The sequence below is a fragment of the Chelonia mydas genome, chromosome 3, assembly GCF_015237465.2.
Source record: "Chelonia mydas isolate rCheMyd1 chromosome 3, rCheMyd1.pri.v2, whole genome shotgun sequence".
NCBI lineage: Eukaryota > Metazoa > Chordata > Testudines > Cheloniidae > Chelonia > Chelonia mydas.
In genome coordinates, this window is record NC_057851.1 from 16,385,906 (window position 1) to 16,405,418 (window position 19,513).

Sequence of the window (19,513 nt, forward strand, 5' to 3'; positions counted from 1 at the left end):
CCTATTTTTTCCCCTCTCATACACTGATGTAAATCAGGAGTAACTCCATTCTAAATAAACTGATATAAAACTTGTTTGTGTAAGCTGAACTCTGTCCTTTAGTTTCCCCATCTGAAAAATATGCAAAATCATGGTAACCATACTTACCCTGTTCACAAGGATGTTAGGAAGAGGAATGATTCGTAGTTAATCAACCTAATCCAGTTCTGATTTATTCTGTAGTCACTTGAGTTGCCTAGGACATAAGTCAGGGGAAAATTGGGCCCAGTACTTTTAATTTTATAAATGCTGTGTGTATGTGGTGGTAGGGTGCTGCAGGGGAAACCCTAATCAGCTCCTGCCACTCCAGCCCCAATCAGGGGAAATCGGTTGGGGCTAAGCCACTAGCTAGGCCTGGCCTGGAAACTGGCCACACCTGCCAGCCTCGTTAACAGGGGCTAAAAGCTTGGGAGGAAGTAAGCCTGAGAGAGGGTTTGGAGACCAGAAAGGGAGGGTAGGTTCAGAAGGAGCCTGCTACCCTGTTGCCACTGAGGCCTGTGCTAGGCCAAACCTGTAAATAATTGGAGCTTGGTGGTGGGGACCGGACACAGGAATAAAGAGCACGGATGTTGCACCAGCTTGCAGTGGTCCTAACTCAATGGGGACCAGGGCCAGGAGGCTGAACCCAGGGGGGCATTGGGAGCACCCTGTTACAATATGATAATTATTACCTCATAAAAGTCCACTTTTTAATCCACTCTAACATTTTAGAAATCCATTTTAAACAGGACTATCTGAACAATTTTACACAACATTTCCTTAAATGGATTCTTGTGACAAAATCTAGAGTTAGAACAAACACTGTGTTGCCAACACTCGCGGTTTCATCGTGAGTCTCACAATATTTGGTGTTTCATAAAGCCCCAGCTCCTGGATGCATGTGATTAGGTGAGAATCTCGGCTTTTATCTAAAATATGAAAGCAAGTTTCTAACCCTCATGTTCGCAGAAAAAAAGCTTGAAAACTCAAAACCACCTGCACTCTTAAAAGGTTCAAAAACCAGAAGGCAAATTAAAACACACACCACACACACACACACACACACAACCCTTTAAAAAAAAAAAATCTCATTTTTAAACAAATCTCATGATTTTTGGGACATGACTCATGATTTTTAACCACTGTAGCTGGCAATACTGCAAACTGTCCAGTGCCAAACCTGTATTCCAACACTTTTCTGATTCACTCTTCATTCATGCCAAAAGACATCCGTTCAGAGTGATTGCTCTCTCTCTCTCTATCATCCTCGAATAGTTCTCTCACTCCCACGTGAAGTGCTCTGTTATTCACTTCTCTGCCCTGCGTACTGCCCAATGAGGCCAAGTGTCTGCTCCAGACTATGGCTCAATTCTGCAGACCCTCACTCTCACATGAGTAAAGGCTTGCAGAGATGAGACCTAGATAACAAGGATGTCTTTAATGGGATGTGTTCCTTCACTTTTGGTTACTCTTAAAGGTGTGTTTTCAGGGTATCTTGAACTCTTTGCCACTGGAGTACCAGTTACAGCTGCTACTTGGCTTCTCTAACAGAGTTTGATACTGCTTTATGAGTGAGGCGGGGGGAGTTGTTTTTACTTTTCATTCTAAAATACTTTGACACTGGTTTCTCCACATGTTTGTTCTGGTTAATCACTGTGAAAAAAATTCCTATTCCTCTTGGAGTCAGCGGGAGTTCCTATGTCACTTTGACTAATTGTATAAACAAACTTCCCCCCCTCCCCTCCCCACAACAATCAAAGTCGTTTGTCACAATTGAAATGTCTGCCACAATGCAATCTCGATCTTCAGTGCATAAAGTTATGACAGTTATACACAATACCTAAGGATCTGCCAATTATTTTAGGTCTATTGTACCTGAGGCCAAAGGTTGTGACCTCCCAATTGCTTCGGGAAATACTATTTACCTGAGAACCCATTTGGGTGCTGGATTCTCCTTCGTACCAGAGTTAGTCAGGAGAAACTCCTTTGAAATCAATAGGATTCCACTGGCAAAGGCAAGAGAAAAATCAAGCCCTTTATTTTTTCATTCTCACTCGGGTCAGATGGGGTTTCTGTGACCCGCTCCCATACGCAGTGCGTGCACTGACGGACCATAATTTCTGCATTCACTGACAGTGAAATCATACATTTCTCTTAATCCTGCTCCTGACAGTCGAGTGATTAGTGTGTTTTAGGGATGGGGCTATTTGACAGCATCTGAAAATGTCTGCGCATTGGTGGCTTAAATCAGAATTAACTGCAAGTATTAAAGTTTCATTTATAAGGCTCAGTCTGATCCCAGGCTCACCGATCTGCTCTCTGACATTTATAGCATTCTTTTATTTACACCTTTTCATCACCGCGGCGCTCATGGCCTGAGGTTTATTACCCTTATAAATTTCCACTCCCTACAAAATCGAAGCAGTTTTGAAATAATACAGATAAGCAAGAATGAGCTGATGAGTCCAGGGCCTATTTTACACCCTCAATAGCAAGGCCCGGAGAATGTGCCATTCGAACAGCCCACAGTCCGCGGGGCTGCTTATAAGGCATGAGCCACCAAAGAGCAATGCAGCAAACAATACAATGAACTTCTCCTGCCACCAATAAAACTGTCTCCCGAGGAAGACTAATGCTTTTCTGACAGGGTTGATAGCTACTGAATTACCAATCTATCCCAGCACTAAAATCAATCACTAGTGTTAAAGGTGTCTGGGATTTCTATAGCTCCAAAAGAAACTATTATTTCCAACGTTCTTCCCTCTTCTTGTGCATAGCGTGCAGCAAATCATGTCAACAGCGCGTAAGTCTTAAGGATGGGTGTAATTTAACTAGGACTTTCAGGCAGAGTCCTGAGCTCAGAGGATTTAATGAGTAAAGGCATGATCCTGGGCCTTTGTGACAGTGGCACTGAGAATGAAGTCAGTGCCAAAGCTCTCAATGGCTTCAAAGGTTCAGGATCAGGTCCTAAGGGAACTGAATGGGCGATGGTACATTCAATGCATGCCATGGAGGAGGTTCCCCCAAAATCTATTGCCATGTTTTCCGGGCAGGCCCGCCGATGGGGGGAAGGGGGCAATTGCCCAGGGATCCAGGTGATTGAAAAGGGCCTGGGGGCCCCCAGCAGCAGCACAATGGGGTTAAGGCAGGCTTCCTGCCCGCCCTCGCTAGTCGCTGCGTGCCTCTCCCGGAAGCGGCCAGCACCGTCCCTGTGGCCCCTTGGGGGGGGACGGTCTCCGTGCGCGGCTCCTGTCCTGAGCACCAACTCTGCAGCTCCCATTGGCCAGGATTTCTGGCTCATCACAGATAAAGGGGTCAGAAGCAAAAAGTTTGGATCCCAGGAATGTTCAGTAAAAGGGGTTTGGTACAGATCAATTTCCAACTATCATTTATACCATGTGATAACTTCATGTAGCATTTTACAACAGGTAAAAACACTGAATAAAAAGCAAGATACCCTGCCCCAAAAAGTCTGCAATCTTAAGGCACAGCAGGTACAATACAATGGGGCAGAGGAAAAGAGTGGCAAGAGAAACATTGCTGCTGGCTAACCATGAGGAACAGGTTGTGCTTTAGAAATTATTTGAAGAAGGAAAGGAGAACTGTTTCCAGAAGAGAGGGGCAAAGAAGGCATGAGGTCAGGAGGGGGAGTCAAGAACTGTGGCGAGGCAAGAAAACTGGCAGAGCACAGAATCATAGGACTGGAAGGGACCTGAAGAGGTCATCTAGTCCAGTCCCCTGCATTTGTGGCAGGACTGGGGAGTCGAAGGTCATGTAGGCAGCAGCCACGTTGTAAAGTGCAAAAGAAATCTCTCTTCTCGGCTCTCAGAATATAAATTAAGAAATAACTAACTTTATACAGCACATTTTATCTGAAGAACCACAAAATGCCCTGCAAATGTAGCTAGGCATTAGTATCCTCATTTTGCTGAGGCACAGGGAGGTTAAATGACTTGCCCGATGTCTCATAGGCCAACACAGGAATAGAACCCAGGTGTCCTACTCCTAGCCTCTGACTGCAAGCACTAGATTATACCATCCCCCCTCCAGAGAGTCAAATTTATGACACAGAATGAGTATTTTCTAGCTTACAGCAATACAAGATCCTACCCAGCATTATGTCTCCCAGATTTGAGGGGAATAAACAAAACTCTAAAATTGTTTGAATAATATTGGTGAATCAGGATTTCAGTTAGAAGGCATGTGTATGAGGCCAATTAAATACAGTGTCAATTCGCTCTAATTATGTTTCTTCAGATCACGGGGTAATTACACGTCATGGTTCTAAACAAAATTAGTGTGTTACCTGCACTCTGGTGAGAAATAATCATACTCTGTGTAAGATTTTATTTTAACATTCCTGAAAGGTGTCCTGCAGACTGAAATCCTCCATGCATTCAGGACCTGACCCAAAGCCCATTGAAGTCAATGGATTTCCTTGGACTTTCAGATCAGACCTTTGTAGAACAACTACTGCCTAGGCCACAGCAGCACTAGCGTCCCCACACAGCCCCCCTCAACATATCCCAATCCTGGCCTGGAGGGAGCCACCTCGAAGCCTCTGTGCTGAGGCTGCCAGTAACAGGTAAGATTTGCAAAGACACCAAAGGGATTTAGGAGCGCAAGTCTCTGACTTTTAGTGTGACTTGTTCTCCTGAACCCCTAAGGTGCTTTTGAAAATCTCCCCAGTGGTGATGTGGGCAGATATGTATTAGGTACTGGCTAGAGAACACACAGTAGCAGCAACTTACAGTCATTAGCAAGCTGCCATGGATGAGAATGAGCGGAGCAATTTATTGACCATTTCTGATCTCCCCAGCACTCCCATACCCCAGAAATAACTATATATACACACACACACACACACACCCACCATCTAGCTACAGTCTAGACTCTTGCCACTATACAGGACTTACTGTGCAGCTGCCATTTAGGGAAAGAGTTGTGTACATACCTGAGACACGTGTATTTAGATACATGCCCTCTGTGTCATAGATTCAGAGAGTCTGAGGCCAGAAAGGAACATTCTGATCATCTAGTCTCACCTCCTGCATAGTACAGGCCAAAGAATTTCATGCAGTGATTCCTACCCTGCGCCTCACAACTAGTGGTTGAAGAAGAGCAAAACTAGACTATTTCATTTTAGTTTCTTCTTTTCCAAGAGGGGAGGTTCAGTAACTTGCCAGTGCCAGGTCTCTGGCACCCCTTCCTGTCTCGCTAGGAAAGCGGCATTTGAATCCAAGGCATGCTCATGCTGCAGGGGCGAGAGAGGTTTTTAATCTCCCCATCCTGGTTGGATGACCAGGTCTCCCCCAACCCCACAGGCTGGCAGGCATGTTGCTCCACATTCTATCCCTGTATCTTTTTAAATGGTGCTCAAGGGAAGGAAAACAAAACCAACATGCAGCCACCTGGTTCAAAAAGCAAAGCAGGATTGAAACTCACTTGCAAGGAACATGGGAGCAGAACTCCTTTGCGTTAACATCACTGGTGTGATCAGCGTTAACGCCACTGGTGTGATCAGTCTGGCCCTAGGGCAACACGCAGCCAATGACCTCCATCACCCCGTAACTGCAGGGTAACAGCAAAGGTGCTCAATGGCAGTTATGTTGTGGGGAGGGGGAAATCAAACAAGTCATTCGTTCATTAATAAAGATACAAATAAAAGCCATTATTACAAGCTGTGCAACCCCCCACCCCAGGGATTGAACCAGAGACCTCTAGAGCTAGAAGCAGAGCCTACTACAGCCTGAGCTAAAGAACCAAGCAGTCATAGCTATGGGCTCTAACTAGGTTTAGCCTTTATGGATCGGCATAGCATGGAACCTGTAACACACTCACCTGTGGGTTACCTAGGCTTTTATTTTTTATTTTAAAAAAAGATTCAGTACAAATGCCTGTGCTTATTTGGGGCAATCCTAGGGCTCCTGGCAAGTCTTCAGCACGGCACTCAATATAGGAAAGCTCACACCTTCCTGTTGGATGCTTCAGATCAGCCTTCTAAACACTACAAAGTATGCACCAGGCAGACTGTATCCAAGTATTTGTAGGCAGTAGTTGTGGGGGCTGAAACGCTGTTTGTAGCTTTTGATAAATGTATAACAGATCACACACCAGGTAGCATGCTTCTCTGGGGCCTTTATGCTTCCTGTGGTGAATACTCTCTGGTGATCAGTGACAAGAGATGAGGGGGCTCAGTCCTCCCCAGAGATGCCCGCCGCCTCACTGGACCACAGCTTCCAGGACTGAATCATACGATCTTACTACTAATTAGGGCTGCACATTTGGGTTCCCCTAGAATATTACAATATTTGTATTTACATGTTTTGGTTTTTTAATGCCCATGGGAATCACCAAAGTAGCTAAAACAACACCAGACCTGTTCTCCTTGTGGTATGTCTGCCAGGCACTAACTGAACTCATAAGAAGATCGTATCTCACCTTATTTTGCCCTTAAAGCAGTGCAAATTAAAAACAGGACTACAAATCAACACATACAAGCACTAGCTCTTGTGACACTCCTGCTATTTCATTACCCTGCAGATAAAGTCTTGAAGCTTCTGTGGATAGCTCAAAATGCTGCTGCCATTCCACGTGCAAGCCTAATGCTCAGTACATTATAAATGGCATTACGAACTGACCAGATTCCCAGGGAGAGTTTGCTCATTGACTGAGAAACAATAAGATGTATCGGGTGACCCTGGTTCACCCTGCAAAATTATAGCTGCATGGAAAATGTTTTGGGGAAATAAACTCAAGCAATCTAGCAAAGCTCTGCTGTCTTTCAGGAAAATTCCCCTTTTCCCCCACACTTCGGATATTCAGCTCACACACACAAGCCATTTCCTGTCATACCTGTGAACAGGGGAGCATTCCAAGCCATAAATATTCATGTACAGATGGGCTTCTATGACACCTTCAAAAGTTCAGCACAGTCTACACTCCTCCCCTGAACCTGCATACAAATCCTAAGACCTTTTCATGACATTCCTTTTCAGCATACTATACACAGTGCAAGACAAGACAGCGGATGCAGAACAGAAACTTGTCAGAACAACGTGCTAATCACTTCTATTTTATACAGAGAAATTTCTCATACAAAGATGGACCTTCCATTCACCTGCTCAAAGGCCACAACTAACATAGATAGTAGCGATGTTTCATTACCCACTTTTCATTTAATACCTGACAGATCTTGCCAGCTCCCCCCCCCCCCCAAACACACACACACACCCCCCACAAGTATCAGACTCAGGATGCTGCAGCAAGAGCCTTCTTGTCGGCTCACCATTTATTTTAAAATCTCTTCTGAAATCAGATCTTCATCCTTGCCCAGACGCTTAAATTTCCTCTTCTCCTCTGCTATTATTGGCTGTGATAACTTCATAATTGTATTATTTAACTCTCCAAAAAGGTTTGGGATCTGGTTTTTATGAAAGGGGCTATACAAAATAAAGTTATAGGCCAACATTTTCAAACTTGGGTACCTCAAGTTAGGCACCCAAAAAAGTGGTCCCTATTTCAGAGATGCTGGGCAGACACAGTTCCCATCAGGCCATTTATTTGGATGCTTAACTTTAGGCACACAACTTTTGAAAGTTTGGGCCACATGGATTGTTGTCACACTGTCAATTTGTGTTGTACTAATGGCTTCCAAAGTGCAGCCTCGCATCCAATCAGCGCAGAGTGGAAACCTCTGCAATACAAAGTTGGAGCAGTCCACCCAAAGAAGACAATGTTACCTGGGCAGCGCATAAGCTGAACATTGGCAAGAGCTTTCTCTGGCACCTGCAAAAAACAATCCTTACTGCAGACTGCCAATGAGAAGGAAAAAGTCTAGCAGCAATGTCCTGAGAGAGCAGGGGAGAGGGCTCTTCTGTACCCAAATGGTTTATGTTACATTGAAAATAAAGGCGGAAGGTAGTGAAAATTCCCCCAAAAGAGAATGCTAGGAAGCCTCACTGCAAAGGCTTAAGCTAGGAATAACTTTGATCTTACAAAAGCAACCAGACTCACTGGAGAGATACTTACTTGGCCTGCACTTGTACCATACGATGAGGTACTTGCCGGTCCCAGGGCACGGGTCTAGACCAAACAGCCGGCTATTGACAAGGAACTGGCAGCTCCGTCTGTCCTGGCACTCATCCAGCATTTTCTACACAGGCAAGGGCACACATACAAAAAACAAACAAAAAAACAGAAGCACTTTAGTACCTATCAGAGTGCACTGAATGGAGAAAGGTTTCAGAGCAGTAGTGTGATCTTGGCCTCACTGAACAGCATGATGAGCTTGCACTGCAGAGGCTACCAATTCTCAGTGCCCTGGAATTCCAGGGACTCTTCCCAGCCTTGTTCAGCACACACAAAAGCCCAACAACAATGACCAAGTTCAGCCTAATGCTACAACATTATCCCCAAAATGAATCAATAGATTGCAAGCTCTTTGGGGCAGCAACTGTCTCTCACAAGGTGTGTATATATAGTGGTTGGCCCAATGGGCTATAGCTAAACTCTAGGCTCTACTATAATACAAAGAAACACAAATTCACCACAACCACTTTACATACCCAAGTTCCCACATAACAGCGTTCCAGCCACAAGTAGGGTGACCAGATGTCCCGATTTTATAGGGACAGTCCTGATATTTGGGGCTTTTTCTTATGTAGGCACCTATTACCCCCCACTCTCTGTCCCAATTTTTCACACTTGCTATCTGGTCACCCTAGCCACAAGACAACCGGGGTGTTTGTTAGGTAAGAAAAGAGAATCCAAATATCTGCCCCCTATCAAAAATCTGAATTTCAGATTATTTTTCATGTTATATTCATGCAAATCCTTGAAAACGACCCCCCTAAAATCAGTTGTTCACTCAGACTTACTATTGAGGTGCTTCTTCTAACTTAGAAAGCTCATAACGACGGGCCAGATCCCCAGCTAGCTTAACTCAGCACAGCTTCATTTACCTCAGTGGAGTGACGCCGATAGATACTAGCTGAGGGCCTGGCCTAGTGAGTGCGAACAAAGCAGACTGAATGGCAACACTGCACCACAGGGGCAATGGGGGATTCCACTGGATGGCACTGCTGAAATGCTAGCTAGCAGCCCAAATTAGATCATAATGCAGACATCTGAGATTTAAGTGAATGAGTGTGAACGAGAAGGAAGCAAGCTCAACACTGGACATTTTAGGAAAGATTGAGGCCTTGGGTAAAATTTTAGCACCTAAGTAACATAGGAGCTCCTCAGTCATTTTTAAAAATAGGACTCCTGTGCCACTTAGGTGCTTTTTTAAAATGTCACCCCTCATCTACACACAAGGTTGAACTGTTAAATTAAGGTTTGTTTTTACATAATTTAGTTAAACCCTGGGTAGACTTTGCTTTAAGAATGGATTTTGTCAATTTAGCTTAATCAGGTAAAAAAAAATGGAGGGTTTTTACACTGATTTAACTAAAGAGATTTAAAAACACACCTTTCGTTAAAATAGCGTAACTTTGTGTGTGGACAAGGTCTGAGAGATGGATAGTTCAGGAGTGAGGATTGGCGTTGCCACAGTGAGTACCAAATGATTAATTATACAGGACCAAATCCCAGTCTCACCGAAGCTATTGACAATTTGACCGTTGATTTCACTGTGGGGTCAGGATTTGGACCACATACTTTTAAATGCCTTCTTTTGTTAGTTACAGAAAAAGTGCCGCAATTATCATTCTAATCACTAGCAGTAGAGGTGATAGGAGTATTACTCAGTTGACTTCGTTTTGAATGGGACTCACTTCCCCCCCGCCCCCTTCCAGTGGCTTCATTTTAGCTAAACTCACGCAGGGCCTGTGAGCCTGATGGGGTCTCCCACGTCTCATGTTCTTGGAATTCCCTTCACACACTTCTCCATTCATAACACCCCTTATAAAACTCCATCTTAAAATCCACAGGGGAAAGACATTCTGTCTCCTGATAGAAAATGGCTTCATTAAGAAAGATTAATGATTTTTATCCCTATGATCCTTTAAAGCAGAAGGGGGGGGCGGGCAGTAATTAAGTTTTATGCTCAGCTAGATGACTTAGGTGGTATTTACATACTTCTGTGGAGCCCCTTAAAGCTCTAAAATTACCATAATGTTTGTCTGACACACATGAACCTGTCAGAGCATTTTGACGGAGACCACAGAGTGAGGTAAATCATCAACATCGTTAAGTCCCTGCTTAACAGAGCTATGAATTCCATTCCCAACCGGATTATTTTCCACTTACAAGGAGACTTCAGCAAACTGTCTCAAAAACTCTCCCAGCATCTCTCCATTCCTCTTTCTGTTCCCTCCTCTCACATGGACCTGCTTTTTATCCTTTTCCATAATCCCACCACTGTACTGCCCATGCCGACACTTTCTTCTCTGAAGCTTCTGTCATTCAGACCAACTTTCTCACTGTCTCAGTGATTCTCCATCTATTTTCAAATCTCAGTTGAAAAGAACGTATTTCCTCCCTAACCTACACCCCTTCATCTCTCCATCTCCCATATTTATAACAGGCATAGCAATGGCTCCTCCAGTTTAGGTTACATGGCAGGGTCCATTCTAAATCCCAGTATTTTCGGTTGTTCAGACACTTCAGGAGCTTTCACCTTCCTGGCTGACATTCACTTGGCTTTGTCTCTGCTTGAAGTTTGTGGATTTATTTTAAAATTTAAACCAAGACAGTTCAGCCATTTCTGAGGGCAAAGTGAACAAAGAACGTACGTGTGGTCTTTTTAATATAGAGATCTAAAGATGAAAAATCTGGGAGCTGAATGGAAATAGCTTGCACTAAGAAGAGGTGCCTAGGAGTGTTTGGGTTATTGAACTAAGGTATAAAAACCTCTGTGTTTAGCTCTCGCAGCATATTCTTTTCACTAAGTTCAAAATGCACACATTCGTCCGTAGCCATGTTCTATACAATCCAGGTGGGATTTTCAAAAGCACTCAGCATTGACCTAACTACTCCCATTGAAACCAATGGGAAACTACCATTGATTTCAGTGGGACTAAGTTGAGTCAACATGGAGCACTTTTGAAAACCCCACCTTCTATGTGCAACCAGTGCCTGCGCCGCTTTCCCTAGGCACAATGCAGAGACTGAGGCAACTAACCACAAAGCTAAGCTAACTATGAATGTAGGTGGTCTTTACTTGCAAAAATGTTTCGTTATTCCTTTGTCTTGTTGTACACTAATCTCAATGTACTACTTACTGTATATTTTTCACATCAATGACTTCTTGGCTCTCTTTGGCATACAGAGTAGTACACAGCCCTAGAGCATGCTACATACTGGTGTATCAAAGGTCATAGGAGAAATTACCCATGCAACTGCAATGCTAGGGGCAAAGTTAAGGTTGAGTGTGAAAACTTTTGAATATCTAACTGGGCAACTTCAACATTAAGAAGAGCTGGTCAAAAAGGGAGAAATTACTTCATGAAAATATTCAACATTTTAAAGTTATTTTTATGTTGTGTGGTTTAAAATGGGCATTTTGGCAAAAAAAATTGCTGAAAAATTTATCAAAATCATTATTCACATTTTCTGTCTAAAACCTGGGCTTTGCTAAACAAAACATGTTGATAAGGATTGCAATCTTTTAAATACAATTATCAAAAGTCATGGACCATTGAATAAAAAAAGAAGAAATGTAAATCATGCCACAAAAACCCATTCTTGATTTTAAAAGTTTTTGCATTAAACATGTAGACCCGCTCTTAAATTCCAGCTAAAGAAAAGTTAATGTATCATTGAACTCTGTAATATATCTTGGATACTTTTGTAGCATGGATGCGATCTTAACAAAAATGTTGCCTTTCCACATGTACCACTGAAAATCTTTTCCCTGCTATCCTCATTTACATTTGCCCTACACTAGACAAAAAGGTTATAAGTGTGTCAAAAGTGGTGTTGGCTTTTCAAATCAGTCAGTGGGGTGATCAGCTGACATGTCATGCGACTTTCTTACCAAGGAGGCAATTTGTTTATTGTTTACTAATCTACTGAGCATCAATTTCCTTTGCAAAGTCACAGATGGCAACAAATTATGTTGAGCAAAGAAAGCTTTCTGTTTATTCTCTCATTCTACTTCCTGCTTGATTTGCTCCCAGTCACTGTGAGCTGAGAATAACAAATCGCTGCTGAGGAGGTGGAAAGGTGCAACAACAAAATGAGAAAAATACCCTTGAACAGTCTGGACATGTATAGAAATAGGACGTCACATGCAGAATTAACCATGACTCTGACATAATCATCATCTGGTGGGCCCTCAGCTAGTACAAATTAAAGTCACATTGTATTATAAAAAAATCACACTAACTGGGGAGGAGAAGGAATCCTTGTCTGACGCAGAAGGGGAGGGAAGACTCCTTAATTGTCTTGTGCCATTTTATAACGGGGTTCCAGTGGTAAATCAAGCCTCAGGGCTGACAGCAAGAGCCCACAAGGGAAGTCATGGCAGTTTAAATCCATTCCATTCTCTGCTCCATGATTGAGTTGAGAAGCCATGAGATTTAGGGGAGATAAGAAGGAAAGAAAGCCAGGTGAATTTAAGCAAAACAAACACCAATCTGACCACTGTGATTTATGCCTCTGATTAATCTCACTCCAATGACCCAGCTCTTAATGTGAGAGCTGCTGCAAGATCAAAATCAGGTCTTTCCAGTGGGTGCTGAGAAGCTACACACTTAATAAACTTCATTGTGTTCTCTAATGGGGGGGAGGGGTCCTTGTTAAACGAAATCAAAGTTTAAAAAAAACCACCCTGAATTGGGTCACTGCAAGAAGGTGTTTTAAAAACCCACCCCCTACACATACACACTTGTTTATCTCTTCGTGATATTCACCAAGAATTACTTGCCTTGAGCATCATTCATTTTACAAAAAGAAAAGGAGTACTTGTGGCACCTTAGAGACCTAACCAATTTATTTGAGCATGAGCTTTCGTGAGCTACAGCTCACTTCATCGGATACATCCGATGAAGTGAGCTGTAGCTCACGAAAGCTCATGCTCAAATAAATTGGTTAGTCTAAGGTGCCACAAGTACTCCTTTTCTTTTTGCGAATACAGACTAACACGGCTGTTACTCTGAAACCATTCATTTTACATACACCACCACTGAATTTAACACCTCGGGGCAAACCTATTCCTGTTTTAATTCCATTGCAGTCAATGAAGTTAATACACCCAGGGTGACATCCTGACCCCACTGAAGTCAATGGTAAAACTCCCATTGACTTCAATAGGGCCAGGATTTCACCCCAGGGCTGCACTACTTATAACATCCATCATCAGAGAGGCACAAGGATGACTCTAGAAGAGTGGTTTTCAAACTTTTTTTCTGGCGACCAGTTGAAGAAAATTGTTGACCCAACGGAGCTGGGGATGAGGGGTTTGGGAGGGGGCTCTAGGTTTGGGGGGGGGGGGGTCTTAGGACTGGGGCAGGGGGTTGGGGTGTGGGCTTACCTCAGGCAGTTCCCAATCAGCGGCGCAGCGGGGGTGCTAAGGCAGGCTTCCTGCCTGTCCTGGCACCACGGACTACACTGCACCCCAGAAGCGGCCAGCAGCAGGTCCAGCTCCTAGGCGGAGGTGCGCAAGCAGCTCTGCATGGCTCTCGCCCACAGGCACTGCCTCCCCTCAGCTCCCATTGGCCGGGAGTGCGGAGCTAGTGCTCGGGGCAGGGGCAGCACGCAGAGCCCCATCCCCCGCCCCCGCCCAGGAGCCAGACCTGCTGCTGGCTACTTCCAGGGCATCACGTGCTGTCGGAACAGGTGGGGACTAGCCTGTCTTAGCCAGGCAGCACTGCCGACGGGACTTTTAACGGCCCGGTCTGTGGTGCTGACCAGAGATGCCACAACTGAGTGCTTTACATTCCACGACCCAGTACTGTGAAACAACAGGGAAGGCCCACACTAAATGATGTTTCAGGTAGTATGGTGTTGAGAGACAGCAATCAAAAAGCATTAGATGCATTCTTAAATTAGAGATATGTGCATTAAATTAGAGATATGTGAAAGCCTGTGCTGTCATATGGATGTAATTCGTAGTAAAGTGTAAAAAAGCCGAAAATGGCTGAGCACTTAAAAATTGCATGGGTAACAGACCGAGAATCCCAGTGACGATTCAAACTTGTGATATTCTGAACAAAAGGAGTTCTCAGCCATGCTTGTAGCTGTTTCCATCACTTCACATTGACTTAGCCAATGTTCTAGGCTTCAGAATGACAATCCTGGATTCTTATTCTATAGCTATAAAAGGTTATTGGGCCAAATTCAGTCCTGGTCTAAGTGGGTGTAACCCCACTGAAGTCCATGGAGTTACACATGTCAGTGGAGTTACACATAGCTACACCAAACACATTTTCCAGTCATCTACCTAGCTAGGCCACAAGATTTGCAATTAAAAGTAACAAATGACACAGCCTTTATTCTGTCTGCACTACCCATTGATACAAAGCGTGGAGTATCCAGGTTCCCTCTCTTAAATGTCGGGAGTATCGGTTATTTCATTTGGATTATTCTTACAATTGGATTTCATACGATTTTAAATATTGTTGATTTTTTGTATGAATGTATACATTATTGTAAAATCATAACATGTTAATATTTTTAATTGTAATTCAAACAAGAGTTTCAGATTTAAAAGAAAAAATCCCAAACAATGTACATAAAGAAATAATGGTCATTACAAAGGACCTCCCAGATCTTAATACAAATCAGTGAGGTTCATAGAGTCAGAGGATTTTGATAGGAGTTGTGTGGGGAAGTAGAACAAATTACAGATAGGGGCAGGAAAAGGCGGACTAATCAAGGAAGTGCTATCACTGTAGATTGGACAGGAGGTACCTGTCTGGGGGAATATCAAGCAACTGCTATATTAGATCTCTATTGTGCACCAACTCAACTTGCCATGTGACTGGTAGCACATCATTATTATTACTTATTATTTATATAGCAATAGCAGCTATAGACCCCTAACAGGAATCAGAGACCTATTGTGCTAGGCATTGTACACACAAAACAAAAAGGCAGTCCCTGCTCCAAAGATCTTACAATCTAAGTAAATTTACAGATTGCAGTTTACTTAGATGGTAAGTAAGTACAATGTTATGCTGTGCTGGCCTAGAACATATATTGGCATTCACCTTTCTGTCACATGCTGTTAATTTCATCCTGGTATGTTTAGACATGGTCTTGGAGCAAGATTAAGATGGAATGAATCTCCAGGTATTAATTCAGATGTGAACCACTCAAGAACGAATACGTTTGGCAGGTTGAAGGGGAATGGATTGATAAACATCTACTATAAATACTGGACTTACAAATACTGACTTATATTGACTTCATATTAATTAAGGGTGAGGGACTCAATAACAATCTGTATTAAAGACATCATCTTCAAAGGAAGATGACATATTACAGGTACTGATGAAAATATAAATGAGAATATAACTAGGAGTCATGGGATTACAGGAAGGGAATGTTTAAAATGCACAGCAGAAGAAAAATCACTGGCAGTGACTCATGATGTTGTCAAACACTTTCCCATGGGAGTGATGGATGCCCCAGCACTTGGAACTCTTACACCTCAACTGGACAACACACTAATGCATGTATTCTGGGAAACAATTAATAATTCTGGGGAACAATTAACAAGGTGACAGAGAATAAAAACCCGAATAAAATAAAAAACCCCAACCTGAAGCAAATACTCACCAGCAACCACACACCACATAGCAAAAAACACTAACCCAGGAACCTATCCTTGCAACAAAGCCCGATGCCAACAATTAACAATTATTCTGGGGAACAATTAACAAGGTGACAGAGATAGAAATTGGAGGCACAAATGATCCATCACCTTGTGGTATGCAATCAGACTGCTTTGAAGAGCAATTTCAGCGAAGCTAAAGATTTCACGGATAAGGCAATTTAGAGAGTAAATTGGCAGATATTCACCACGGCTTCTGCACAGAGATAGTATCAAACATTTTTGCCACTTACAAATATTTAACCTGTTATATACATCGTGGGGAGCGATACTTACATTCCCAACACAATGCAGCCTGGGCACTGTACATGTGATAAATTGCATCAGTTCTGTGATTTTAGGCTGAGTTTGGAAATTATTGTAACTTCATCAGAGCATATACTCACTGATCATGATGCTAGCCTTTGTAAAGCAGCTACCATCATGGGTTTTAAGTTCTGCCTCACAGCTCCTTTCAAAGCCTTGGAGCATTAAAGCTCATTGAAGATTTCTGTATGTTCAGAGGCTGAAATAGAAATCGTTCAAGGAAACGGCACATAAACCACTGTAACATATTAATGGATTATACCAAGATACAGATGGGTCCAGTGGGCACATGACTGGGACTGAGTAGCTCTGGGTTCTACTCCCAGTTCTAGTGCTGACCCGCTGTGTGGCCTTGTGCAAGTCATTTCCCCCTTCTGTGCCTTTGTTTCCCTCACACCCTTTGGATTCTGTGTTTAGACTGTCCCAGCGTCAGCGCAGGGACCAGCTCTTATTATGTATTTCTTCTGCACCTAGCACAGTGGAGCCCCAATCTCTGTTGAGGCCTCCAAGTGCTAATGTAATTTAAAAATAATAATTATAATAAACTTCTTGAGATGAAGACAGATGGCAGCAGAGGAGCCTGATACAAGAGTCACAGCACTCAGCTCGCTAGGAAATTTGGATCACTTGAATTACATTTGTTTTCACTCCCTATTTCACTTTCTCTGAGGCTCATGAAAAAAATGTTTGGGGAAAAACAGCTTCCATCCCCATCACCCTGTGGTCAACATGTGCCTCGGGTTCAGAAGCTGTGCGGTCTGATCTTCCCATCAGCAGAAGAGTCATATCACTGCCCTTGCTTCATATTATCAAAACCTTGCCAGTGAAGGGAAACGATGTCTCAGGGAATTCTGTGGTTAAAATGCAAGGAATCCAATCCCTTTTGTATGACTGCCTCCCGCTCTGGTAGAACAGCGGCAGGATATGGTGACAGAGAAAGTGTCATGTATCTCACTTAAAGGACAAAAGGAAATACCACCTCAGCAGCCTTCATGATCCATGTCACTGATCATCCTTGGGAGAGGTGAAATAGACACAAACTAAACACAGAAGGAATGCCAAGTGTTCTTTCCCCAAAAGCTAACTAATGCTTCTAATGAGCAAAGCATGATTCATCTCCAGAGCATTTTACAAGCAACACACAGTTTTCTTTTGAGGCAAATAAGTCACAAGACTGAATTTTGCCCCCCAAGGTGCAGTTCCCCTTGGTTTCAGGGGGACCTATGCATGCATGTCTGATGGCAGAATTTAGCCTGCATTCTATTTGACAAATGTATAGAAGCAGAAACACAACACCTCTACAGTGCTTTTTATTTTCCTGATAACAAGGTATTTATTACTTTCAGAGTAGCAGCCGTGTTAGTCTGTATCTGCAAAAAGAACAGGAGTACTTGTGGCACGTTAGAGACTAACAAATTTATTAGAGCATAAGCTTTCATGAGCTACAGCTCACTTCATCGGATGCATAGAATGGAATATATAGTAAGAGATATATAGTAAGAGATATATATGCTTTAAGTACTGTCTTTCCACCTGCCTGGGTCATAAATCAGCAGCTCCTTCTTGGAGCCACGAGGCCAGACATGGCAGTGGTGTGGCTCACTGGGGCCAAACACTGGTCCTCCTGCTGAGGTTCTGGCTGCACTTCTCCCCACCTCTCCTTACCGGTGCACACCATGTTACAGGCACAAGGCCTCCTATGTATATCTCTTACTATATAGAGATATATATCTCTCTTACTATATGTTCCATTCTATGCATGCAATGAAGTGAGCTGTAGCTCACGAAAGCTTATGCTCTAATAAATTTGTTAGTCTCTAACGTGCCACAAGTACTCCTGTTCTTTTTGCAGATACAGACTAACACGTCTGCTACTCTGAAACCGGTCCTATGATGGTGTCACTTGAATAAATATGTGGACAGAGTTGGCATCGGGCTTTGTTGCAAGGATAGGTTCCTGAGCTAGTGTTTTTGCTGTGTGGTGTGTGGTTGCTGGCAAATATTTGCTTCAGGGTGGGAGTTTTTATTTTATTCAGGTTTTTAATTCTCTGTCACCTTGTTAATAGGAGTATATTGCAGATAACAACTGGGCATGAGGCATAATCTATGTATATGATAACAAGCAATGTCACACCTTGTAAACTCCCTTCCACACAAGCCTGGAGTTATGTTTAATGCTGTAAATTAATAACATCAGGAATGTTGATGCAGGAACATGGAGTTACCGAAAGATTTATAAATGTATCAAGAATCCCATATCATTTTAAGCTTCTTCCTCTGACTCTTCTCATTGTGTATTTTACTTTAAATCTCTCACAGATTTTGCAAGTCAAATTCATGCATTTTGGGCTTGGCCAATACTTTTAAATGGCTTTTAATTACACTTATTTCTGATTGGGCCACACAAACTTACAACAGTTATATTGCACCTTCTGTGCTAGTGTAAAGATTAACATATGCCTATGCATACACATTGATATTTTATAGAACACACATACAATGGACCCAAGCTGCAAACTTTGGATCCAGATCTGAACTTTCCCATAATCTGCTAGTGTTCAGATCCAGGACTTTGGTTTTGGCCCCACTCTAATATACAGACATACAAACACATACACGCACATGGCTAGAATTTTTTCGCATACTATAGTAGGGGAGGGAAGGTTATATTTTAATGAACTCATTTTATTCATAAATAGTAGTAGCCAAAGGCCTCAGTCAGCTTTGGGGTGCTATGGTGCTAAGAACTATAAAGACAAATAAAATGACACAGTCCCTGCCTCCAGGAGTTTACAATTTACCTTGTAAATATTTATTACTGGGAGGTATCTGAAACAATGAGGGGAGAACACAGCAATTTTTTAATGAAGGCAAAGCCCTTACATAGCTGTGCTTGTGTCCCCCTTCTGCCTCCATAGATTCACAACCCCTTTTCCCACAAAATCCCATCACCATTTACTTTCATCTGAAATCTCCCAAGATAATCTGAAAATGGTTGTGAACAAAAATAGGCCATCGATCAATTCACCTGAGATTGCTGAAGGAGGCTGAAGTTATCCACCATTTCCTGCCACTAACAGAATCTGGAAACAGATCCTGGGCCATAAACCATGGCAGAGGTCCCTGATGGGGGAACTTCCATTATGGGAAGCAGTGGTGCATAGTGGCCACAGTCCACCACTTACAGTGTGGAGAATATTGTAATAATTGGGCCTTTGAATTTATCCTAACTGTGACCTCCACTGTGAGAAGTGAGTGAAAGTTCATAAAATGTCACAACCAATAACCATAAACGTGGATGGGAAAAAATGCAAAAGAGACAATGACCAAATTAGGACTGTGTTAAGATCATTCTCTGGTAAACAAGAGGAGTGTGGAACTGAAAGTCAGTTGACCAATATTGGTCAG

The 19,513-nt window shown here is 42.9% G+C and overlaps 1 protein-coding gene across 1 annotated transcript in view; it reads right to left on the reverse strand.

Moving 5' to 3' along the window:
* EVA1A (eva-1 homolog A, regulator of programmed cell death) overlaps positions 1-19,513 on the reverse strand; it is a 303,636-nt gene that overhangs the window by 174,532 nt on the left and 109,591 nt on the right. The window contains exon 3 of the mRNA XM_043542176.1: positions 8,050-8,173. Within this exon, the coding sequence (XP_043398111.1) occupies positions 8,050-8,173 (124 nt within the window). The remainder of the gene's footprint in view (positions 1-8,049; positions 8,174-19,513) is intronic.